Genomic DNA, 24047 nt, shown 5'->3' with positions numbered 1-24047 from the left:
CCTTAGATGAGTGGTTGCTGTTGATACTATGCAATGACTCACATGCTGAGGCTGTGAGCACATGATTACTCTTAACCTTGTTCTGCTGGGCCACCTCTCTTTCTGAGCATTCTGTGATTTAGCCCACACACACTCAAGAATGAGCAAAAATGAGCCATGTGCCCATATGAGGAAATGAGGGAGGAAAGGACTGGTCAAATTTATTTAGAACATTTCTACCCCGTCTTTCTCAACCTCCGAAGAGGGACTCAGAACGGCTTCCAACAGGCAACGATTCAGTGCTGACACAGTATAAAACGTATCATAAAATGCCACCATAGACATTAAAATAGTTATACATTAAAAACAGTTTGCCAGGTTAAAATCATCATCCAAATCAGTCCATTGTGGTCAAATAAAGTCCTTATCTTCACCAGAAAATCAGTCTATTCTGCAAAAGCTTGCTCACATAGCCAGGATTTAAGTTTCTTCCGGAAAATTCATGCAAATAAAAGCCTTGCCCACTGATTTTCAAGCACACAAAATGGAATAGAGCCTTCTTCCCCAATCCTCCCTGCCTATGTCTGGAATCCACATAATTAGTATCTGGAACAGATCTAGGCTAGGATTAAAGTATCTACTACATAAGACTATAATTGTTGATTACTATAATTTAATTTAATTGATTAATTGTAACTGAAGAAAAAGAGAGCATACATTTATCTAAAAACAATAAAAAATTAAACATTCAACATTTCCGAATGTTGAAAAGGGGATCTAGAGGATAATCCCTACCAAAGCTCATGCCAAAACCACATTAAGATGCTCACCACATAAATGCCACCGTGCTGGCCATCATGGATCTTGTTGTGTCGAACAATGGGACAGCTGTTAGTTCGAATTTGAATCCCGGCTAATGCATTGCCTGTTGAAAGGTGTAAAATATGAGACAGTGTAGCAAATGGACACAAAGAATATCAAGTAAAATGGATCAAATATTCAGTTATTTACCATAGATGTCGTTTCCTTCAATAAGGCCTCTACCATCGCCAAAGATGTAGACTCCTCCTTGATTCCCATTAAAAATTGCATTACCCCTAAGAAACAAAAGCAAGAAAATGAAGCTGCATATGTCAGACACAGGCTGTAACACCTAAATATTTAAAATAAATATTAATTAATATTAATTAATTAATATTGAAGACATAAAGGCTGAAAGTGTAATACAGAAACCACAGAAATTTACTCTGAAAACAAAATAAAGTCTGATTTTTTTCAAAAAGCAGCAACTATTACTTCATGTTTGCAGGCTATTAAGTGCTAGTTCTCAGATGGTCTCCTTCCTCCTTCTCCAAAAGCTTATATGGTCCTAAGTATCGAATGATGAAAACCAGCTATAACAAACACTTTAAATTTGGCCAATACACATAATGAGCCAACCAGTGTCCCCAAACAAAAAATTAAAATGAGTACCTTATTGTTGGGTCACTATTTGAAGTAATCCATACACCTGCAAAATTGTTTGCATAGATCTTATTTTCTATAAATTGTCCTCTTCCTTTTTCGTGAACATAAATTCCTCCAGTCTGACCATGGTGAATTTCACAACGAACTACAGTGGGATTGGCATATGCTTTTACTTCAAAACCTGCTATTCTATTTCTGTGTATGTTGCAGCTTTCAAAATAGCCCTGATACAAGGAAGAAGAAAGAGAAGAGAGGCCTGTTAGTAAAGAAAACAAAAACTGGGAATGGAATTATGATCTATTTTCTTTCCCAACCTTTTTGACATATTTAAGATATCAGTGTACAGACATTCACATTATTATTATTATTATTATTATTATTATTATTATTATTATTATTAACACTGGACTACAACTCTGGAAACCAGTTTTTAATCCCTACTCAGCCGTGGAAGCCCACCGGGTGACCTTAGGCAAAATGCACTCTCTCAGCATGAGAAGAAAGCAAGGCAAATACCCCCTGGACAAATCTTGCTAAAATGTGAAAGGGTCACTCTAAGTTGGAAAGGACTTGAAGGCACACAACAATCAGAATGCAGTGTACTTTAAAAATATACAGTGATAAAGGAGACATACTCTTGCGTTTCTTATTCTAGCAAGTTATTGTTAAACAATTAACTCCAACAGAAATTTAATTCTTATTCAGCTAAAAACAACTATTGTGTACTATTTTCAAAAGTCAGACCTTAATTCAAAAGGTTCTGTTGGGTTATTAGTCCGGGTAACAACAGAGACTGTATTCAGAAGTTGTACTGACATCAACCGTCAAGTATCCCAGCAGTGAAAATATTTCAGTCTCAACTACAACATCTAAACTTCCAGAAACCCCAATATTTTCTCCTCTTAACCTTAACCTGATTATTGAATTCTTATCAAAGTATTCTTAACCTCAATGAAACATTTGAGATCTGTTCTTGGCCAATAATGATTTTACTTTAGAAGGCCAGTAGGGTTCACATATTCCAGATTGTCAATTTAGAACAAATAGATTTTATGTTGACTCTGACGTCAATCAGTTAAAAGCATACAACCTCAGATGGCCGTTCTTGCTGTGGTGCCTTACCTCTCCCACCACATACTGTGATGTACTGTATTGCCAAAAAAATGGCATCAGCATTGCCCGATGCTTTACAACTATATCATTGTAGGAAATGAATGGTTTTTGTGGCCTGATTTATGGCAAACACAGTGTCACTCAAACCCAGCACTTGGCAACAATATACAGTACATGAAATGCAAAAGTCAACATGACAAGCCATTTTAAACTGACAAACTGTTCAATCTAGGCAACCGTGAAACTGCTCCACCAAGCACTAATGCAAACACTGGAAAGGTGCCATCCTGTTACAAGTGGGCTCCATAACTACTAGAGCATCAAGATGCACAAAAATCTTAAGCAATAAGTATGATGAAGAGAGGAATATAGCGCTCCCCCTTTTGGAAACTCACTGAAAACAGGTTTGTGTGTGAGCATGGGCCACAGCATCTAAGAAAAACTGCCTAATGTTCTTAATTATCATTTGAACATAACATAGTTGTAGAAAAGGCAACTATCAAGAAGTAGAAACAGATTTTCTAATGAAAGATTTCCTATTTTCAATTCCAAATTTTGTAAAAGATCAGAGAAAGAAAATGTTTAAATCGACATCAACACTGGGCTGCAAAACATTGCAATGTTGCCATTCCCCTTTATATGTTAAACATAATAACAACAACAACCAGCATAGTGCTCTTGTTCGCTGTGTACTAATCTTTTTGTGTTTCAAATAATAATTATTTATTTATAGACTGCTCTATCTCTCCGAGGGCACTCAGGGTGGTTTCCAACACATATGGCAAACATTCAATGCCACCAAAGAAACATATCAACAAATTACATCAAAACAAGATACATCAAACAATATAAAACTGCCTTGCTGTAAACTTATACCAAATAGGAATATACCAAAAATTGAACTAACAACCCTAGAAGACATAATCATAGCATATAAATTTACACAAAATAAAACACTTAAAACAACTGGACCCGTATTAAGAGGTAAGATGGTTTCCAACAACTGACAGCCCCCCCCCCCCCCCTCCACACAAAGAAATAATTAGATCACATTTTGTTTAGGCTTTGAATAGGAGACCACCAAAGTACTGCAAGCTATATTTCAGAGGAAGGACCTGGGAAAATCCCTTCTGTGGTTTCCTTGAGTAAGAAAACTATGAAATTTATGTGGTCACCATGCGACTTGAAGGCACAGACACACGAATGATATTTAAGCAACTGAAAATAGTTAAAAATACTTAAATTATGCCCCAGTTATAATCTTATTTAAGGGCTGCAAAGAATACAAATTATATGAAAACAATATAGATAAAACATAAGCCATACATGAAGAGCAGCAGATTGGCATTAGGACTCAGTTGTTATGTACAGTTTCCACCTAAAAATCAGTTCCACTTTTGACCTGTGACAACATTCCTGACATTTAAAAACACTTTCCCTATCTCATAGCAATTAATTTGTGGTTATGGGTAAAGCATTTGAGTGTTCCTTAAAAATAATGAAATTTTCACCGTAACTTTAAGGCTATTGCAGAGATATATGTCCGATAATATGCGCAAACTCTGAGAGTGTTATGAAAATGAGCCGCATCTATGAAACAGCAGATATATTTTTGTCAGAGATTCTAAGCTGGGAACAGGAATTTCACACATTCTCATCCCACAATATGCATCTCAGACTGCTGTCACTATTACTGCAGAGTCAGGTTTGGTTATTATCAGATATGAAACTGGAATATATGACTGAATTGAAGGATGACAATCTTCCCATGTAGCTATAATGACACCACAAGTGGAAAATTCTTGAATCAGCCATGAAATCTCATTCAGATATCAGCCATTTTCATTTCATATGAAAGGATTTAATGCGAAAATCTAGGGATTCCTGGACTCTCAGACAATAAAATCTGCAGCTGTGTTTGGGGAAGGGGGAGAGGACAGTAATTGTCCCACAATTGCTGAAGCTCAGCTACACAACTGGGTTTCAAGCAATCTGGCAAACTTATTTTGTTGTTGAGATCACAGACCAACAAGTCCTAGTCTCATTTTGGAAAGATTCTGTCCCAAAGGCTGTGGCTTGTTTTAACGTTGGGCAAGCAATCCAATCAAGTATTTCTGCCAACCAGCTGCAGACATGAGAACTGTGGCTAACAGCTTCCATTAGGAGACCAGTATACATTTTTCTGCACTGTTTATAGTCAAACAGCGCATGCATAAAAAAAAAGATGAAACATCAACATCAAAATGAGTTTGAAACGGATTTAAAAAGAATGGTGAGGATGTGACACTACACTGTAACTGATATTAAACCAAACAAGAAAGGAAAGCCAAAGATTGGAATCATGTGTCCCTAGAAATGTTGGTGGACTACAATTCCCCCCAAGGCCTAACCAGGATTGCCAAATGTGAGGAACACCAAGAGATTGGTACAACATGCTTGTAGGTAAGATAATCGAATGCCCATGTTCAAACATCTAATCTCCTAGGAGAACAATAATGTTATATCTGAACTAGATCTTGTCCTTCATAATCGTCTACAGATATGCTAAATAATCAAATTCTCTATATACAAGATAAACCTTCATGCCGGAGTGGAACGAATAAACCAAACCAGCATTAATATTCACCAAAGGTAACTTTTTCCACAAATACATATAAGATTAAGTGCTCAGCATATACAGAGCAATTACTTCTCAAAAGTAAAAATATGCCTTACCATGCCATGGTCAAATGTAAATACACCAACATCACGCCCGTGATGAATGTGATTCCGTCTGATGATAGGGTTTCCGTGGTTTTTAACCCAAATCCCAGCTAATGCGTTATTAAAAATCTCGTTGTCCTCATATATCCCCTAAAAAATCAGAGAAGATTGTGGGTTTAGGGTAGGTCAGAAACGTTTATTTTTGCAATGAAAATGATGAAGGATGTTACCTGTGCATGATCTGTAATATAGAGTCCAACATTTTCACAATCACTGATGTTACAATGCTTGATAGTAGGACAGGCTCCCTGGCCACTAACACAAACTGCAGAACCAACTGAAAAAAAGTTTTGACACAGAAGAAATTCAGATTACTGCATATCTCCATTTAGGAGACACTTACAACTTATGTTACCAGATAAAAATAGAAAGTGGAATCTGGCTAGTTCATGCTCTAATACAAGACTTTCAGAACCTAGTACAAAACCAAGTACTTTATTTCTTGAAGTAGCCTGTTCTCTAGATGGGAAAACTGTGACAGGTAATGTATTGTATGCATACCAGAAAAAGAAAGCAATTTACCTAAGAACATCTTGGGGTGAAACTGTACAGAAAAACATTACAGGAGAGCAGTATACAATCATATATTTACAGCTTTTGGGGAGTGGGCAAAAAGGTGGGAGCACAACATTCTACCCAAGAAAGTAAAAGTTTTTCATTACTTGGTAGTTTCAACCTATAAACGATCTAAACTTTCACCACTTTTCTTTCACCTGAGTAGAAGGCAATGCAAGTCCTAAAAAGATCACAATGATCTAACAGAACACTTTATCAGACAGACTTTATGTCTTAGAAAATAATCTCATCATATGAGAGTTTTAGCAGAGAAAGTACTAACCTGTACAAGTACTCCGAATAATACAGTGGTCTATTATTGGACTGCAATTGACTGTAATTTCTAAGCAATGATGGGCATTGTGATGTTGTGCAGATTTGTCATCAGGGTTAAACTGAAAGTACACAGAGTAAGAGTCTTCACAAACTATTCCTTTATTTCATTTTAATGTAATTTCAACATACATGCTTGGTCCACATGTTCTTACCCTGATTGTCATATAACCAACGTATGCATCCTCAGACCCCTCCATGAAGACGAAGGTTGAATCTCTTGTATTTTCTATAATGACCTTATCTGCCACTTTCCCAGGAGCTGTGTACAGAATTTATTATAATTTAAAGGTTAATTATTACAGACTGAAAATACACATTCTATTTCTAACTCTCTTTAAAATACAGCTTTCATCATCAGTCCTTCACAACAAAATACTCCACATGATTCAAGAAAATAGCTCAGGGCTCTTAAAACAATCTATCTCAGAACAAACCTGAGCTAATAAGGGAAAAAAAGTTGTTCAATATTCATAACACTTCTCCAATTAAAAGCAGCAGAACATATTATAAAACACCACTTGTGATTTGTGCTCAAAAATTGCTGTAATTTTACTCATATATAGGATACACTGAACAAGGGATGCCATGATTGTACAGCAAGTATGAATAATCTGACACCATGAATGTTTTGTACTTTATCAAACTGATGTACGAGGGGTATTTTTTAAGTAAGGTCCATTTTGTTGTAGACACTAGTAGTTCACGCGCATACCACAACGAGCGCGTGCGTCGTGTACCGGCATGCCTCGGGAACAATTGTGCTCAGTTGCTAACCTGTACGGTTCTGTTCTGTGATTTTAAAATGTTTAAGAGTATCAACTCACTCGCTGCATGTGAGGTTTGCTCAGTGATACGGTTTTTGTCAGCAAGGAACCTGCCTGCTGCAGAAATTCATCAACAGATTTGTGAAGTGTACAGTGATACTGTTATGAGTGAAAGCAAAGTGCGTAAGTGGGTACGACAATTCAAAGATGGCTGGGACAACGTCCATGATGAGGACCGCTCCGGTCGCCCTTCTTTGATAACAGACTATTTGGTGGCTTCAGTTGAAGTGAGGATTCGTGAAGAGGATATTTTAAAATTGGTTCAGAGGTATGATAAGTGTTTGAACAAACTTGGCAACTATGTCGAAAAATAGAGTGAAGTATGTACTTTCTGAAAATAAATTTAGTTTTTTGAAATAAACTTTCATTGTGTACTTTTGTTCAAACGGACCTTACTTAAAAAAATACCCTCATATATGAAATTTAAAAGTTTCTACTGGGAGCTTTATAGCAGGCAGATCAATGTATTGCCTTATTAGGATAAAAGGGTTTTTTTTCTCCATAATATGGAAAAGTAAAAGGGAAAACGTTTGTGGGAGTGCCCCCCCCCCCAACTTATAAGTGTCTGAAATAAATGCCAGGATTATTGAGGAAATTACACAACATGTTATTTCAGGGTCTCTAACATTCAATTAATCACAGGGTATGTTTAGTCAAAAATATCTGTCAGTGAAAAAGCAACCCACGTGTGATATTTTCAAGAAGTCAGTAGGGGGAGCACAATGCCGCAGTCCAACATTTTTACTCTGATTTCAGCTGCATATGCAAGCGAAGTATCACAATGAAACAGAATAGAAACAAGCCTTGGGTTTAGTACAGATTCCATACAGCAATACAGTATATATTCTGTGTAGCTTTAGAAGCAGTTTTTTTTAAAAAGGAAGCAGCATCTTTACAAACTTCTGTAAGCAAAGACCAATGAATGGGGGCTAAAAATTATCTTTGTTGCCACTTGCATTTTATCCAACAATTCAGACTCCAGTTGCCATGGATTCCGATCTCCTTAAGTGTGCATATGTGTTTACATACATGAATGCAATATATGTAAATGCAGACACATGAACATAAGATGGGCTGTATGGGATATTCAGTGAAAGACATACTGCATTTATTTATTACTTCATATAGCAAGAACGAATGAAGCTGCCTTATAGTGAGTAAGACCACTGGTCCATTTGGCCCATTACTGGTAAATCTAACTTGTCAGTGGCTCTCCTGGGTTACACACAGATTTTCTTCCTAGACTTTTCTAGGATCTTTGCTTGCCAGACAAGATTTGGCCTAGTTAGTATATAGAGATGGAAACAGCAGGCCCTCGGTAGTCTCAGGTTCTGCATCCACTGATTTCATCCAACCACATCCCAAAAATATTTGGGTGGGAAATAAAAATCCTCAAACCTTGCCACACATCAAGCACTACATTGATGAGTAGGCATACCCTGAAGTAACCTCTTGCCATTTTACAGATTCTCTCCAGGACTCGTTTGAGTTGCTTGTCATTTTACTGCACCACAGACAATTCTCTATGCCATAGCTTTCCAAACTGTGTATCACAAACACATTTGTGTGTTGGCTGCAGTGTGTAGGTGTGTCACATGGAAGTAATGAAAAACCTCTGAGTCTACATGAATTAAGCAATAAATCATACATTTAAAAAAATATAAATGAAAGGTTTTGATGAGATATGTTGGGTTCCTGTATATTTCATTATTACAATTTATGTATTTGTCTATATTTCTTATAAGGGGTTGGCTTAACCTTTGGTTTGATAGTAAAACTGAATTACTGTGTCATGAAATAATGCATGTTTAAAACATGTGGCATCACATGAAATTTTTGGAAATCTCTATTCGAGGTAGTCACCACATGTCCCACATCGGAAAGGGAAAGGGGGATTGTGTGGAGATCTCAATGATTAGCCTGAGAGAAAACAGTATTTGAAAGGGCAGTGAAACTAAGCATCAGCTCTTCAGGTTATTCTCAAGTGTGTGATTTTTTTTCCAGGCAAAACTGAGTTTTTGATAATTGGTCATAGTTATTTTCAAGAAGGTAAATTATGCATGCTCCAATATAAAGAAGGGAAGGGACAGTTTTGTGGCATTCATGTTCGCAAAATATGCAGGATGAATTTGCTATAATACTGAGCAGTCTTCAAACACTGCACAATGTAATAAGGTAGGGAGGCTACAACAGGTTGCTAAAGCATATGTAATTTTGTTGAGGCTTCCAATGATGACGTTAGATTTATAATCCATACCAGAACGGAGACATGATCTTTTCGGAAAAGAGTGCAAGAGCTTGAACCCTCACCTCCTAACTTGTCAGAGATAAGCTTAACATGCATTTTTCATGTTAAGAAATAATCATTTGAGCTACACACTGTTTATTTTGTGGCAATTTAATAATTAACATAGAAAATCAAATTGCTAATTTCGACAGACACCATTCAGAGTGGTAAATCAATACTTATGTCAATCCCATTGCTTCAATGGGTTTTACTCAAGCTGGGACTAGCAATTTGATTCAAGCTCTTATTGATGAAATCAGTTTTGATGCATTGTGGAAAAGAAATAAAATCAGAACAGGAGCTAGGAAAATGAAAACATGAAACGGTGAATTCCAAATAAGCAGTTTTGGTCTTCTAAAGATGAACTTCACTATACTCTTAATCTCTAAAATATATATTGTCAAAAGTCAGAGAGAAATCTCAAAATATGTGTACTGCATGAGCTTTATATTTCATCATCAAATTAGTTTTGCTCTTTCTAAGCACAATCTTTAATAGTATTCTTGACACAAAATGGTTTATGGTGAGATAGAATGTGACTGGGATTCTGCCTAAAGAGATAAATTTAAAAGTGTTCTGTAAGCAGGTTATAAAAGAAGCAATACAGGGACATCCACTTATCAAATGACTGCAAATCAAATAAAGAAGAAACATCCTGAAATGTTTAAAAAAGGATGAAGAGGCGACATAGCTAGATGTCATTACGTATCCAGGACCAAAATACATATTCACCTTGTATATTCAAGTGAAAATAAAACATCTGAAATAAAGTGAAGGACGAAAATATATGCTCCCTAGTTCAAAAAAAGGAAACTGACTCTATAAATCAAAATGTCCAACAGGAATAAAGTCAATAATTTAAACAGGAATGCCTGACAAGCCTATTCTCTTCCAGCTAACATTATCAGATCTTAACATTACCAGACCACAAAAACGATTACAAGAATCCATCAGTCCATTTCAAGATAGCTAAGATGCTACGGACAGAACATTCAGAACACTGGGCAGATGAATTAAACAACCCAAAGAAAGAAAAAGATTGTCTGAAGTTTCCTTTTTGAAGTAGTGCCAACACATAAACGCAACTATGAAAATATTAACAGACTAATAAATAAATATAATAGGTAAATATTCAGGTAGACTGCATGATCCAGAATGAGCAGATGTTGCTAATCTGTTACTGTTAATTTCAATTCACATATTAAATAATAATAATAAATAAAACTTTATTTATATACCACTCTATCTCCCCGAGAGGGACTCAGGGTGGTTTCCAAGTAACATCATCGAAACATACAAAGTAAACAGCATAACATAAAATTAACAAAAAAAAACATAAGCATAAAATTATCACAATAACACATGTATAATCCTGCTTATTCAGAGCAATTAAAAATCCGGGCCAAAGCTAGTGCAAACTCAAGATATGAGGGGGCCGGGAATTACGTACAGTGCTCTAATAGACTAACAGCAATAACAGGTACAGGTCTGTGGCTGCTCATTTCCAGGGCCTATTAGAGGGATGACCGGGGTAATAGGTAAGAGTGCAAGGCCATATTCAATATATTCAATATATAAACGGGGCCAGTAAAGAAGGAAGTCCGCTGTGCCCTTTTACGCTGGTCAATCCATTAAGACCTTTTACTTAAAGGGCCCACAACCTTCAAGCAAATAATTGCAATGGTAGAAATTCCTGAACTCTTAAAGTAATTAACAGCAATGTATCAACATTTGATACAGAATTTTGTGGTGGAAAAATATTTTTTAAAATCAAATGATTTGATGCTCAACTTTTAAAAAGAGGATTTTCTTATCTTTATTACTTTAAACAACAACAACAACACGTTTTTCCTATCAATGAAAGTTGCGGGTTTTTTTGCTATACTACCTTCAGAAGTGAGTCTGACATTCACAATTGGGTTCAACAGCAATGATCAAGCAACCCATTCGCTATCTGATGACAATGCTGCAATTCTTCTTTAGGTAACTAAAAATCTAATAAATAGATTTCTTTGAAATTTCTACTGAAGGACAATGATATAAAGATATAAAACAGAGGTGATGCTCCTGGAACCACATGCAGCCCTCTGGTTATTTTCAAAACCCAACTACAAGAAAACACATTTCTACCAGAGGAATCTATCCTGTCACCAGCAGTATCCAAACAAAACCACAACTCTTGCATTTTAGGAAAACTGATCCAAATAACCTCTTTCTATAGAGAAAGACAAAGGCAAAATCCCTTTGAAAAAAGTATTGGGGGAAAACCCTGTGATAGAGTCATCATAACATGGAAATGGCTTGTCTGAAGTGTTTTCTACAAATTAAGAAACCAAATTGATTATATCGGGATCAGTACTATTATCAGAACAAAAATACTAAATGTAAGTCAAGAATATAAGTCACCAGAAAATATCCAAGGTGAAACACATTATACCAAACATTCAAAACACAACATTTATTTCGTCCCACCAACAGAGATGTGGATAACACAATAATTATGAAATAAATAACTCAGTAAAATACGCAAGCCAAATAATTTAAAAAATCTACTCCATTTGGTGACAGAACGTTGAAGATAGTGCTATGATTTTAAAAAAATCCAGGGAAGAGTTAATTGACTGAAGGTGCTTCAGGAGCTTTCAAATACCTTTCAAATCCTTATGTTAGTATAAACACATGACTTGTAGATACTTGGGAGTTTGTGGAAGAGTAATTTAATCCTAGATGACACTAAAGTTTCTCTATGGCCACTGTTCTTGATCTAACAGAATATATATTTTTAATCAACTAATAGTGCCTATTCACATGAAACTGCACAGGTACTATACACTTTACCACCATATTAGATCCACATCAGGTGTACTTTCACTGTCACATTAAAGAATAAATACATCAGCTGTAGTCTGTCACTAATCCAGTTTGAGAAAATGTTATGTACTGTATGTGACCTTTATGCAGGCAAAAACAATTTAGCTGCAGTCTTCATGCTGAGATTAAGTTTCTGCTAGGATTCTTATGCCTAAAGAAGTTGTCTGTCTATGGACAAGAACATGGCATTTAAGAAACAGCCACAAGATAATACACGATAATACACAATGGACAGTTCACTGTATCTCTTACCAAAATCATAGATGGGGCAATACTTTGCATGAAAATCATTTTAAGCTGATCATGGTTGCTTTAAGAAATAAAAATAAAGTAAAAATAAAGAGTATCTATTTTTTCGTCTACATTAATAACCTTCCTTAAAACTCGTGGAAATGTAGAATTACAGTAATTGGATGTTTTCTTTCTGGTTTTGAAAAGGCCTTTGGAAGTCCTTAAAAATAAAACTTTGCAAAACTTACTACAGGAACATAAAGGGCATTTGTAGCAACTAAATAAATACACCATTTATCATTTATGTGATTCTAGGCACTTCAGGCATCTCAAAGAAGCTCCAGAGCCACATTTGCCTATGGGCCCATCCTGAGTTCCTCCTTAATACTTTGTGAAATAATGAATTACTTTAAAAGAACTGTGAAGTTGGCAGCCACTGCTAGTCTCACTTTTAGATATTGTTCAAACCTCTACATTTGACAAAAACCCATTCTTTTTACGGAAAGTACTCCGTGGAGCTTGGTACAATAAGCCATCTCATCAGTTCTATTCTTTATTTTCTGCTACCCCCCCCCCCCCCCCGGCAGTACAAAGCAGTTAGATATGTTATAGATTCAAGGAACTGTTAGCCACTAGCACTACAATGATTTTCAAAAGATATACCTGCACCAATCATGGTGATGGGAGATTCAATATAAATCCATTCATCCGTGTATATCCCAGAATGAACAAAGATAAGTCCATCAAAATGGGCTTCTTGAACTCCACCTAACGCATCTTCAATGGTGTCATAATACTAAAAAGAAAACAAAGAGAGTTGAATGATCAACTGCCATGGAAAAAGGTGTGCCAATATTCAATTAAAGTGATTTACAAACATACCAGCATGTTTTCTCTTCCTTTATATCTTGCTGGGTTACTGTAGAAGTGTTCAGCAAATCCTGGCTTTACATGGGCCCCTTTATACTAAAAATGGGGGGAAAACAGTATAAGTTGATGGTGAATCAAATCCTATGAGATACATTAAAAGAGAGAGAGAAAAGAAGAAATAACAAACAAGTGTAACATTGCAAAGCTTCTGAAAATAGTTCATAGCATTTTCATATGAACCAAACCGAGTAGATTCCAACTATTGTTGCTTAGCTCAAGTAGAAATGACAAAAACTTTACCGCAGGGTAAGATACCCATATTTAAGGCCATCACTCACTCTTATATGCGGTTGTGAGCAATGTAGTATTCCTTTTGCTAATATTCCTTTTGTTACTATTTAATGAATCTTATTCCTGTAGTCCCATTCTTAACCAGTTCAAATTTTATTGCATTAGTGATGCAACCTGGCATCAAAATTGTGTCTCCAGCCCTCCTTAAAACATGCCAATGCTGCTAAAAAATACAGAGGACAAGGAAAAAAGGAAGGACTACACAAACTTTAAAAGGTTTTTAAAGGAGCTTCTTCATCAGAGACCTTGTTAACTGAGATGTGCCTGTATTGTTATTTCTACCTCTTATTTATTTCTTATTATTTAATAATAATCCCTCCACATCTGATGTTTTGACTTTTGCAGATTTGATTATTCATGGATTTGATTTAAAATAAATCAAATCCAAGAGATTCTACAGAAATCTCTAGGTCTTCCGATGTGATTTTATGGTTAGCTTTCTCCTGTCATGCTGGAGGACCCAGAAGTTGTAAAATGATATGTGAAAGCCAGCAGGAAAGAGACAGTTGACCAGATTGATACTGGAAAAGATTGAGAAAAGATTTGTTTTTGGGAAACCATTTTCCCCCTTAAAAGGGGGGTTTAGAGTACTTTATGTTAGAATGTACAAATAAAATGTTTTAAGACAAGGTGGCTATATATTTATTCCCCCAAATAATTTCTGTGTGTCTCATAAACCAACGAACTCTTTTTATTCCCACATTAAAGTTCATATTCCATCAGTCTCCTTCTACTTTTTATTTGTTTGCCTTTTTTTCCTCCTTATCACTAGAAAGATACCTCACTTCTTAGAAAACTTCTCTTCATATCACATTCTCTAAGCTAAATCAGCATGTTCTATATTAGGTGCATCATTTAATATTACAAGAATTAGATTTCATCTTCACAGAGAGAGTAAGAGGACTCTTTAATGTAATAATGTGGATAATTAATGCTAATCAAAAATGTAAAAAGTAAAAATATCACTCAAGAAGAACTATTTCAGTAAATACTGTTAACCACGGGGTGGGCAACTGTGGTATGTATGGAGCCAATTTTCTGTTCCTGAAACCCTCTGGGAGCTTTACAGACCACCAAAAAGAAAGGAAGAAATGAGGGGGGAAATGAGGGAGGGGAAGGAAACAAGAAGTGTCCAGACATCCAAGGATTTTTTTTCTAGTTTTGAAAAATACATTAATGTTCAATAGGGCAGACATTACAAACTATTTAAAATGCACTACACCCAAAGGCTTACAAGAGAAGCAATTCACATTTTAAAGGCAAAAAGGTGTGGTTCAGAGAGACTGGAACCTGATCAGAACTGAGGTGAGAAAAGATGAGAAATGAGACCTAACTACCCAGCTGAGAAAAATATCTATTCACAAACTTCATTCAGTATTTCAAGTATTCTACACATGAAATAATGAGGAAAAAGTTAAAAGACATTTATACCAGCTGCTGAAAGCTTTCCTTCCAGGGATTTGGATGTTCATATTCTTCTGGGTTAATCTGATAAAATTTACCAGGTTCAGGGTGCATCATTGGACGTGTATACTCAAATACTTCCATATAGAGTCGTTTCCTAAACAAAGACACCCAGGATATGAAATTGTGAGCATACTTTAATAAAACTAACTAACAATTATATGCAATTTCAAAACATAAAAGTAGAACTTTCAGTAACACTCTAAACATCTCTATTCTTGTTTCCCATCATTAAAACTACACATTTTACATACAAGGTCTCAGGAAAAATACTAAGATAAAATTCAAACCATTAACAATGCTTCCAGATGTGCATTTCTTGTCTGGGCAACAACCTAGCTGTTAGTAAAGGATTAAGCATGTGCTTAACATTAGGCATAGTGGGTTGTAGGTTTTTTCGGGCTATATGGCCATGTTCTAGAGGCATTTTCTCCTGGCCATATAGCCCGAAAAAACCTACAACAACCCAGCGATTCCGGCCATGAAAGCCTTCGACAATACGGTTTATATATCTGTGGAATGACCAGGGTGGGACAAAGAACTCTTGTCTGTTGGAGCTAGGTGTGAATGTTTCAACTGACCACCTTGATTAGCATTTGATGACCTGGCAGTTGTTTGGTGTGGCTTGTTGGTGCCTGGGGCAATCTTTTGTTGAGAAGTGATTAGATGCCCCTGATTGTTTCCTCTCTGTTGTTTTGTTGTAATGTTAGAGTTTTTTTTAATACTGGTAGCCAGATTTTGTTCATTTTCATGGTTTCCTCCTTTCTGTTGAAATTGTCCACATGCTTATGGATTGCAATGGCTTCTCTGTGTAGTCTGCCATGGTGGTTGTTAGAGTGGTCCAGCATCTCTGTGTTCTCAAATAATATGCTGTGTCCAGGTTGGGTCATCAAGTGCTCTGCTATGGCTGACTTCTCTGGTTGAAGTAGTCTGCAGTGCCTTTCATGTTCCTTGATTCGTGTTTGGGCGCTGCATTTGGTGGCATAGTTTTAGAAGTATTTTGATGAACAGAACTGAACATATAAACAATAACTATAGTATCTATCCCTTTTCTTTGTGCTTTTGTTTACAAGCGTAACATCAATGTGTAAAAAAAGTTACTATCTCATTTGGTGCTCTTATTTATATTAATAAATATTTGAGCAATGCGCATTGATGATATATAAATATCTTTGGGAAGGATATTCCAGTGATTGGTCCTCCAATAAATAAAGTTGTTAAAAATTCTGTTTTAAATATGGCTTTGTTTTCTTTGTATTGAAATCCCCTAAGACAGTGCATTGAATTTCAATAAGATCTTCATACTATGGGATTGACTTTTTAAAAAGTAATTTTAAAAGATGTTTTGTGGAACTCCTATGATGCTTTTGCAGAATCCTAGGATTCCGCGGAACACTATTTAAGAACCATTACCTAGAGACATACAGCTGTCACTTTTCTTTTTTAGCTGTCACGTTAAAATCAAACCTGTGTTCTCAGAACTTTAATGATATTTGCTCTATGTTTTTATGGTATATCATTTTTTGTGCACCGTTTTAACAGCCACTGTTTTTATTACGTTTTCCCCATATTTACCCCCTCCCATTTTGAAGAATTCTGCTTTTTACAGATGTGACAATGCCTTGATATATTCATTAGAAAGCAGGAATAAATCTTAAAATAAAAGTTTAAAATCGTAATTACTACTTCTATTATTAAGTAAACAAATATTGATTGTTAAATGGAGAAATACCCTATTTACAGTTTTTGCTAATATTCAGACTACACTTGACTACCTATGTATCAAATGTCATATTTCTATGTGACCCTAAAGGATTGTAATCACATGGTTTCCACTAAACTGCACACACTGTAAGATTTCATTTACACTGTGGGAAGTAACCTCAATTTGAAAAACTCCAGTGCAATTTATAATGCACTTGTAAGCTACAGTTAGAATATAAAAATTGAAGGCACTCTCTTGTCTCCATTATTTTATTTTATGTGTAATCAATCCCATTCAAAATGAGAGACTGCTTACATGAGCACTGTCACTGACTCCTTATCAAAGCCAGCAAGATCTAAAAGTATGATAGCAGAAATTTCTAGAAAAGGGTCTGTAACACAAGTGACTATCTACATAACTTGGAAATACGCATGAAATTTTACGTAGTAATGTGGAGAGAGGGTCATGCCTTGGGGGATGCTCAGATCTCTTACCTGTAACTGTAGTTCTTTGAGTGGTCATCTGTAAACTCACATAAATAGGAAACCTGTGCAGTGTTTAATTCAAACCTTCTAAGCCATTACATAAGCATTTTGGTCAGTAGGCTAACCTTCTCCTCACATGCCATATCAATGTGCTTCCCAGCTAAACTCTCAATTTCCTGAATGCTGATGTAGCATCAAGGATCTAACGACTGACAGGACAAGAAGAGGGAAAGATGGATAGTTGGGGTTGTGTGAATTAATAGATGGAACACTTGAAAAACTACAATTACAGATGATCAGTCTGTTCCTGTCCATGGTCTCTGTGACTCATAGAAATGGGAGATTAGCAAGGCACTTGCCACATAAGGAACAATTGCCATGCAACAAAGAAAAAGAACACCACCCAAATTCAGCCTCCACCTGGGACCTCAAATCCAGTCTATAATGAGATATGAAAGTGAGTGTTTAGCTCTACAGATGCCATGTAAAGAAACTCCTTTCAGAAACACAACCCAAGCTGTGACAGCTCTAGTTGAGTGCCTTCTCACATGGCCGGGAGGCTGTTTGCCTTTTATTTCATAAGCCAGATGAATAGCCACTACAAGCCACTTGGAAAGATGTTGTATAGAAACAGGCAATTCCCTCTTTGTAGATGAATAACACAAGAAAAGTCTCTGAGATTGATGAAACAAAAAAGTACAACCCGTGCAAAAGGCCAGTACTCTGCAAAGATCTAACTGCATTGAACTGTATTATAAATTACCCTATATGCAGCAGATAATGCAGTTCCAAAAGGCATTATATGGTAGTGTAGACTCCTGCTACCCCTCCTGATTATATCCAGGAATTGATGATCCAAGGTGTTTTAATTCAAACAGCTGAAAAAGAATTATTTTTTTCTACTGCACTTAGCATAACTTATATACTTCAGGATAATCAAAGATACTTACCACAAAATTGGATCATTTGCCAACTCACTGAAGCGCTTACACACACAAGCTGCTCTACAAAGATCTTGTTCCAGCAAATATGAGAAGATTTTCAGAACCACTTCATCGGGCAACTTCTCTTGAAGGTACTGTTCTGCAGGTGCTGCTATTAAAATATGAAATACAATTAAAATACAATCCAAACTATTATCTCTCTAGAACATTTCACCAAAAAAAGTTCTGGACCTTCTGCATCTTTCCCATAATTCAAGTTAATTTTGTGAAATAGGCTTAGTTTAAACAGAATTGGTAAAAATCAATTTTATTCATTTTCCACTTAAATATACATGGGCTCTTTCATTTTTCTGAAAGATTACAAAGGCAAGCTTTCACTACTTTAGTTGGTAGAACAATCAATTAAAAGCTTACCAGCACAATTCTACCCACTGAATAAGGGCTAGCATTACATGGGTATAGAAAGTTAACAGTAGTATGATATGGCTGTGATCACAGTATCAGTGCAAACATGTATCAGTGGTATCTTTTTAACATATATAATAGAGAAACAAAGCAAATCCTAAAAGCAAATCAAATTTCTATGTACTGTACAATGTTATCTCCATAAAAGAGATGGATGATGTAACCAGAACCCATCGAGTTCAATTGAAGTCTCATAACAAACTGTTCTCGTCCCTCCAGACGAGATGATTTGGCCTTCAACTCCCAGAAATCCTAACAACTGATAAACCAGCTGGGATTTGTGGGAGTTGTAGGCCAAAACACCAGGGGCCCACAGGTTGAAAACCACTGCTCCAGAATCACTGAGTTGGAAAAGACCTTGTGGGCTATCCAGTCCAACCCCCTGCCAAGAAACAGGAAAATCGCATTCAAAGCACCCTCACAGATGGCCATCCAGCCTCTGTTTAAAAGCCTCCAGAGAAGGAGCCTCCACCACACTCTGGGACAGAGAGTTCCACTACTGAACAACTCTCACAGTTAGGAAGTTCTTCCTAATGTTCAGATGGAATCTCCTTTCCTGTAGTGTGAAGCCATTGTTCCGTGTCCTTGTCTCCAGGGCAGAAGAAAACAAGCCTCCTCACTATGACTTCTCCTCACATATTTATACTGCCACACACTAGAGGAACAGTTGAGCACTAAGACTATGCAACTTTCATATATCGAGACATACAACACAGGTCTGCACTCACAGCTATAAAACAGAACAGACAATAGGAAGTTCAGCTCGCTGTTGTCTCCCATCTATTTTAGACTTAACAGAACTGAACATGTGCATAGGATTCAAACTACCATGGGTGCCTTTCTCTTCTCTCTGCACCTCAACAACTTTCCTTGTTCAGTTCATTCAACATGCTCTAACAGCAGCTGCTGTGGCTCAACATATCAAAGAAGTGATTACTATCACACTAACATTCTTAAAACAGAAAACCTTCAAATGAATACATCCATGGTATGTATACACCCAAATATATATCTAATTTCACTTTCAATAGCCAGTCACAAATTACGCCTTCCACAGGTAATGCAGCCTGCTGTAGTTAAACTTCACTTACTTCTTGTTTCACCAAAAGAAGCCAGATGTGCACTCATCAAATATATTCACACATGGCATGTACCAATGTACCACAAGTAAAGCCTATGGCATCAGAGATCAATAAGAGACCAACTATTTCTATGTTTGATTGCTGTTGTTTTAGAAAGAATAAAATATGTAAGGCACAGAGTTCATATACTTATTTCTACCACATTACTTCTAAAAACTGTACAGTAGGCAGAATTTTATGTAAGACTATGTACAAGAGAGTTTTCTAATTAGCTGTGGCTATCAGTCTATGATGGGTTTCCAGCAAAATGAAGACAGTTGCTGCCAAGAGCATTAGTGACTGGCACATTAAGGGAGGAAAGGCCAGTTCTAACACAGATACCCTATGATGCTCTGTTATACAATATCAGATAATTGCAATTCCTGGTCCTAGATTATCTCTGTTCTTTTTATAGGCAAGAGTTGTTCATGTCGACCAGAGTAGGAAAGGACTATTGATTATAGATTATGGATTTATGAATAGGCGAACGTTGACCACAAGATGATTTTATTGCTGCTACTGTATTAATTTGATTGTTTTAACTAGTTATAATTGTTGTTGTTATACTGTATTTTGTATATTGTATTTTGTGAACCGTTGGGCATCAAATTGTGCCTTTTGTAAGCTTCCCTGAGTCCCCCCTAGGGGGTTGAGAAGGGTGGGGTAGAAGCACTTGAAATAAATAATAATAAATGTCTTCTTGGCACTATTTTGGGGGTGGGAGGGGCTAGACAAAATGGGCAAAATGGAAAGCAATCTCTTCACAGTTTTTTTTTTTTTTGACGTGTCAGGAGCAACTTGAGAAACTGCAAGTCGCTTCTGGTGTGAGAGAATTGGCCGTCTGCAAGGACGTTGCCCAGGGGATGCCCGGATGATTTGATGTTTTTATCATCCTTGTGGGAAGTTTCTCTCATGTCCCCGTATGAGGAGCTGGAGCTGATAGAGGGAGCTCATCCGCCTCTCCCCAGATTCGAACCTGCAACCTGTCGGTTTTCAGTCCTGCTGGTACAGGGGTTTAACCCACTGCGCCACCAGGGGCTCCATATCTCTTCACAGTAATCCACCATTACTGGGAATTTGTAGCTTGGCCATAGGTTTGCTATAGGAGTAGGCTAACACAGCAGTCCTAAAGATTTCAATTGCCCCACAATTCCTGCCCAAGACTGATTACTACTTGTGAGGCAGAATAAACTTAGGTGTTGTCATGAGGGGATGAGAAAGATTCTCATTAGCATGAAGGAAAAAGATAGATAATGCTTGACAAATATAACTACATGACCATTCAATTAATCAAACAAAATACAAAAAGTATAGCTTAGTGGAAAATTGAGAACCATGAAAAATGCTAGGGAACATCTGAGCAATGCTTATTTGTAGTCACTCCAACTGACAAATTCACTGGCTTGTTTCAGATGTGAACATTTGGCTGTTCCCAGGATTTGCATGGCAAGTTTACAACGAAGGACAGAACATGCCCCCCCTTTTTTTACAGCAAGCCTGAACTGTTTTGTTAAGGCATAGACAAGCCTTTGCTGCTGCTGTTATCTTCAAGGCATTGCTGACCTATGGTGACCCTATCACAGTGTTTTATTGGCAAGATTTGGTCACAAGAGCTTGGCCATTGTCATTTTATTTCCATATTTCATCAATTCAAGGAAGCACATAAATTTCAGTACCACCAACAAATATGTGTGTGTGTGTTTACATGTATATATGTGTGTGTGTGTTACCGTTATTATAAGGCACAGTCCGTTTTTCAGGGTATTTATATGAGGGGAGCACATCTTAGAATCAATGAAATAATATATCTGGAATCCTGTGCTTCTTGTAGATGAACTGTCACTAGATTCTGAGAACATATAGAATTATAACTATACTCTACTAGTGCAGGAATAAATAAACAACATGGGAAACAATGGCTAACAATTATTAGGTTTGGTCAGTTTTAAAACTGATACATCCATGAATTACTACAATACATATTTCGATGTCATTTCAGTTCTAGTGAACTGAACATAACAACAAATCAGAAAGAAAGAAAAATTCCCTTCTTAAAACTTGTTTATTAAACTGTAAGCTCTTATGCTGATTGGTCACTTGGTTTACAGTCAGATAAATCTTAAGAGAAAAGGAGAATGAAGAGAAGCCATTTCAATATCTCTCAGAGGAATTCCCCTCCTGGAGGGGGATGGGGGTGAAAACAGGGGAATGGCTTGTCTCCCCCTGTTTTCTGGAGAGAATAAGGAGGGCTTGGATAATGGAGGCAGAAGAAACCAGAGAAGGAACCCTAGGAGGAAGGGGGCAATTGGTGCAACCCCTTGGGTTGCTGAGACAATATAGAAGAAAGTTGCTTGAGCCACACACTCTGACATAAAAGGTATAGCAACTAAAATGAGTGTAGGTAATACTTGCTCCCCTATTCAAAATGGCCACCTTGTGGAGTTGATTCAAAATAGATACCACCATGTGAATTAGCCATTTGGAAGCCATCTAATTTCAGTTACTTGCTATGTACAGGTGTATCTCTTATGAACCCAAAATTAAATGCATCATAACAAACTAATGCTTTTTGTCAGTGGAATACTTTTTTGTTGTATTCAATTTGATTGGGCCAAGAAACATCCTTTGCAATTTATGATACATCAAAGCAGAAGCTAGCATGCTCTAGTTACAGTAGGCCAGGGGTCCCCAAACTGAGGCCCACTGGAATCTGGCCATCCAAGGTCTTTTTCCCAGCCCCTGCCACATGTGCATGCATTCATGGCTGATGCACACACAGCAAATGTGTGTGTGTGGCAGCAGCAAAGGTGAGTGTGAGCGGTGGTGGGTGTGTGGTGAGGACAACTGAGTATGAATGGTGGTGGTAGTGGCAAGTGCGTGTGTGTAATGGCAGGTGTGTGGTATGGCCGACGCACATGCATGGCTGATGCACGCCTAAAGCATTAGCACACAAAATAAAGTCGTCCTCTCCCCAGCCTGAGGGACTCTGAATTGAACCCCCACTTTAAAAGTTTTGGGGCCCCTGCAGTAGATAGACCTCACTGGGGCACTGGAATTCTCATGTGGGTCAGGAAATAAGTGATGGTACAACAATCCTAATCTTTGTCGAAGTGGGATCACTCCTATGGTCAGAATATGCTCTAACAACTTGACTAACACAGGTTTTATTATTTAAAACTGGGTGCAGAAGGACATATCACCAATTGTAATACATATATGTCTACTTAACTGATTTCCAAAGTAAATAAAATACTTTAAAAAATAATTTGATTTTAGAAATCAATTCCACTACTTTTAAAGTTATACTCTGTCACTACACTGAAGAACTAACAATTTAGATGATCAAATATTTTTAGTTTACATTTCTGGTCTACTAAGCTCTGTTTAACTGCAATCCAGTATGTTGTATTTATTATAGCAAATAGTTTCTCTGCATACATGTTCAGAAAATGGATGGATTTCAAAATAGGGAATGTGATTATGTTAGTGTCTTTCTTGGGTGAGAATACAGATCAAATTATAATTGATTTGATCTGGCCAACATTGTCTCTTCTGTGAGACTGTCCCATCCGCAGTTTTCTGCTAATGAGATTCCAGCATTCAGGAGATAATTTTACATTTTGTGTCACTCAATTTAAATAAACAGAATGAGCTATTCCAGCTAAATTGTATGTATACAATTTCTATTGCTCTTGGGGGGTAAAATTATCTATCAATGTCTTACAATGCCTTCCTATATATGTCAAGTCAGAAATGAGGCTGGTAACTGCAATGAGACACATTCACAATTGAAATTTTAAAATACTAATTTAAGAAATCTAAAACCAATTTGATGTTTTAGCTTACATTTCCACTGAGTGAAGCAAAAATACTGTCAAAGCACCAAGGGGGTTAAATCTAACCATTTTCTGTGTTTGATTTTATATTTGTACAAAATCCAGAATAAATTACGAATGTGCAGTTTAGATATTATACTATCCCTCATGGTATAGCACAAAAAGGATTTCAAGTATTATCTTTTTCTTTTTAAAAAAATCCATGTTAACTTTTAGAATGGTATGTTTCCTGTCTCTATAGCAAACACAGGCAGACATGATCTATAACAGAAAAAGCAGGCTTATAGATCCTTAGAAAAATTTCAATTTTTGTAAGTGAAATGACAGAGAAAGCTAACATAACAAGAAATAAAATCATAGCAACATGAAGGATTGGTTTC

The 24047-nt window shown here is 36.6% G+C and overlaps 1 protein-coding gene across 2 annotated transcripts in view; it reads right to left on the bottom strand.

The window, feature by feature from the left end:
* FBXO11 (F-box protein 11) overlaps positions 1-24047 on the bottom strand; it is a 76871-nt gene that overhangs the window by 9855 nt on the left and 42969 nt on the right. The window contains exons 4-14 of one of the 2 annotated variants that reach the window (XM_060754544.2): positions 18252-18396; positions 15079-15208; positions 13309-13392; positions 13090-13222; positions 6366-6472; positions 6161-6272; positions 5493-5599; positions 5275-5412; positions 1453-1670; positions 991-1076; positions 810-904 (exon numbers count right to left, since the gene is read on the bottom strand). In XM_060754544.2, the coding sequence (XP_060610527.2) occupies positions 810-904; positions 991-1076; positions 1453-1670; positions 5275-5412; positions 5493-5599; positions 6161-6272; positions 6366-6472; positions 13090-13222; positions 13309-13392; positions 15079-15208; positions 18252-18396 (1355 nt within the window). The remainder of the gene's footprint in view (positions 1-809; positions 905-990; positions 1077-1452; positions 1671-5274; positions 5413-5492; positions 5600-6160; positions 6273-6365; positions 6473-13089; positions 13223-13308; positions 13393-15078; positions 15209-18251; positions 18397-24047) is intronic. The other variant, XM_060754545.2, reaches the window with a different exon arrangement.

The sequence above is a fragment of the Anolis sagrei genome, chromosome 1 (genome assembly GCF_037176765.1).
Source record: "Anolis sagrei isolate rAnoSag1 chromosome 1, rAnoSag1.mat, whole genome shotgun sequence".
Taxonomy (NCBI): domain Eukaryota; kingdom Metazoa; phylum Chordata; class Lepidosauria; order Squamata; family Dactyloidae; genus Anolis; species Anolis sagrei.
This window is presented reverse-complemented; position numbering and strand designations above follow the sequence as displayed.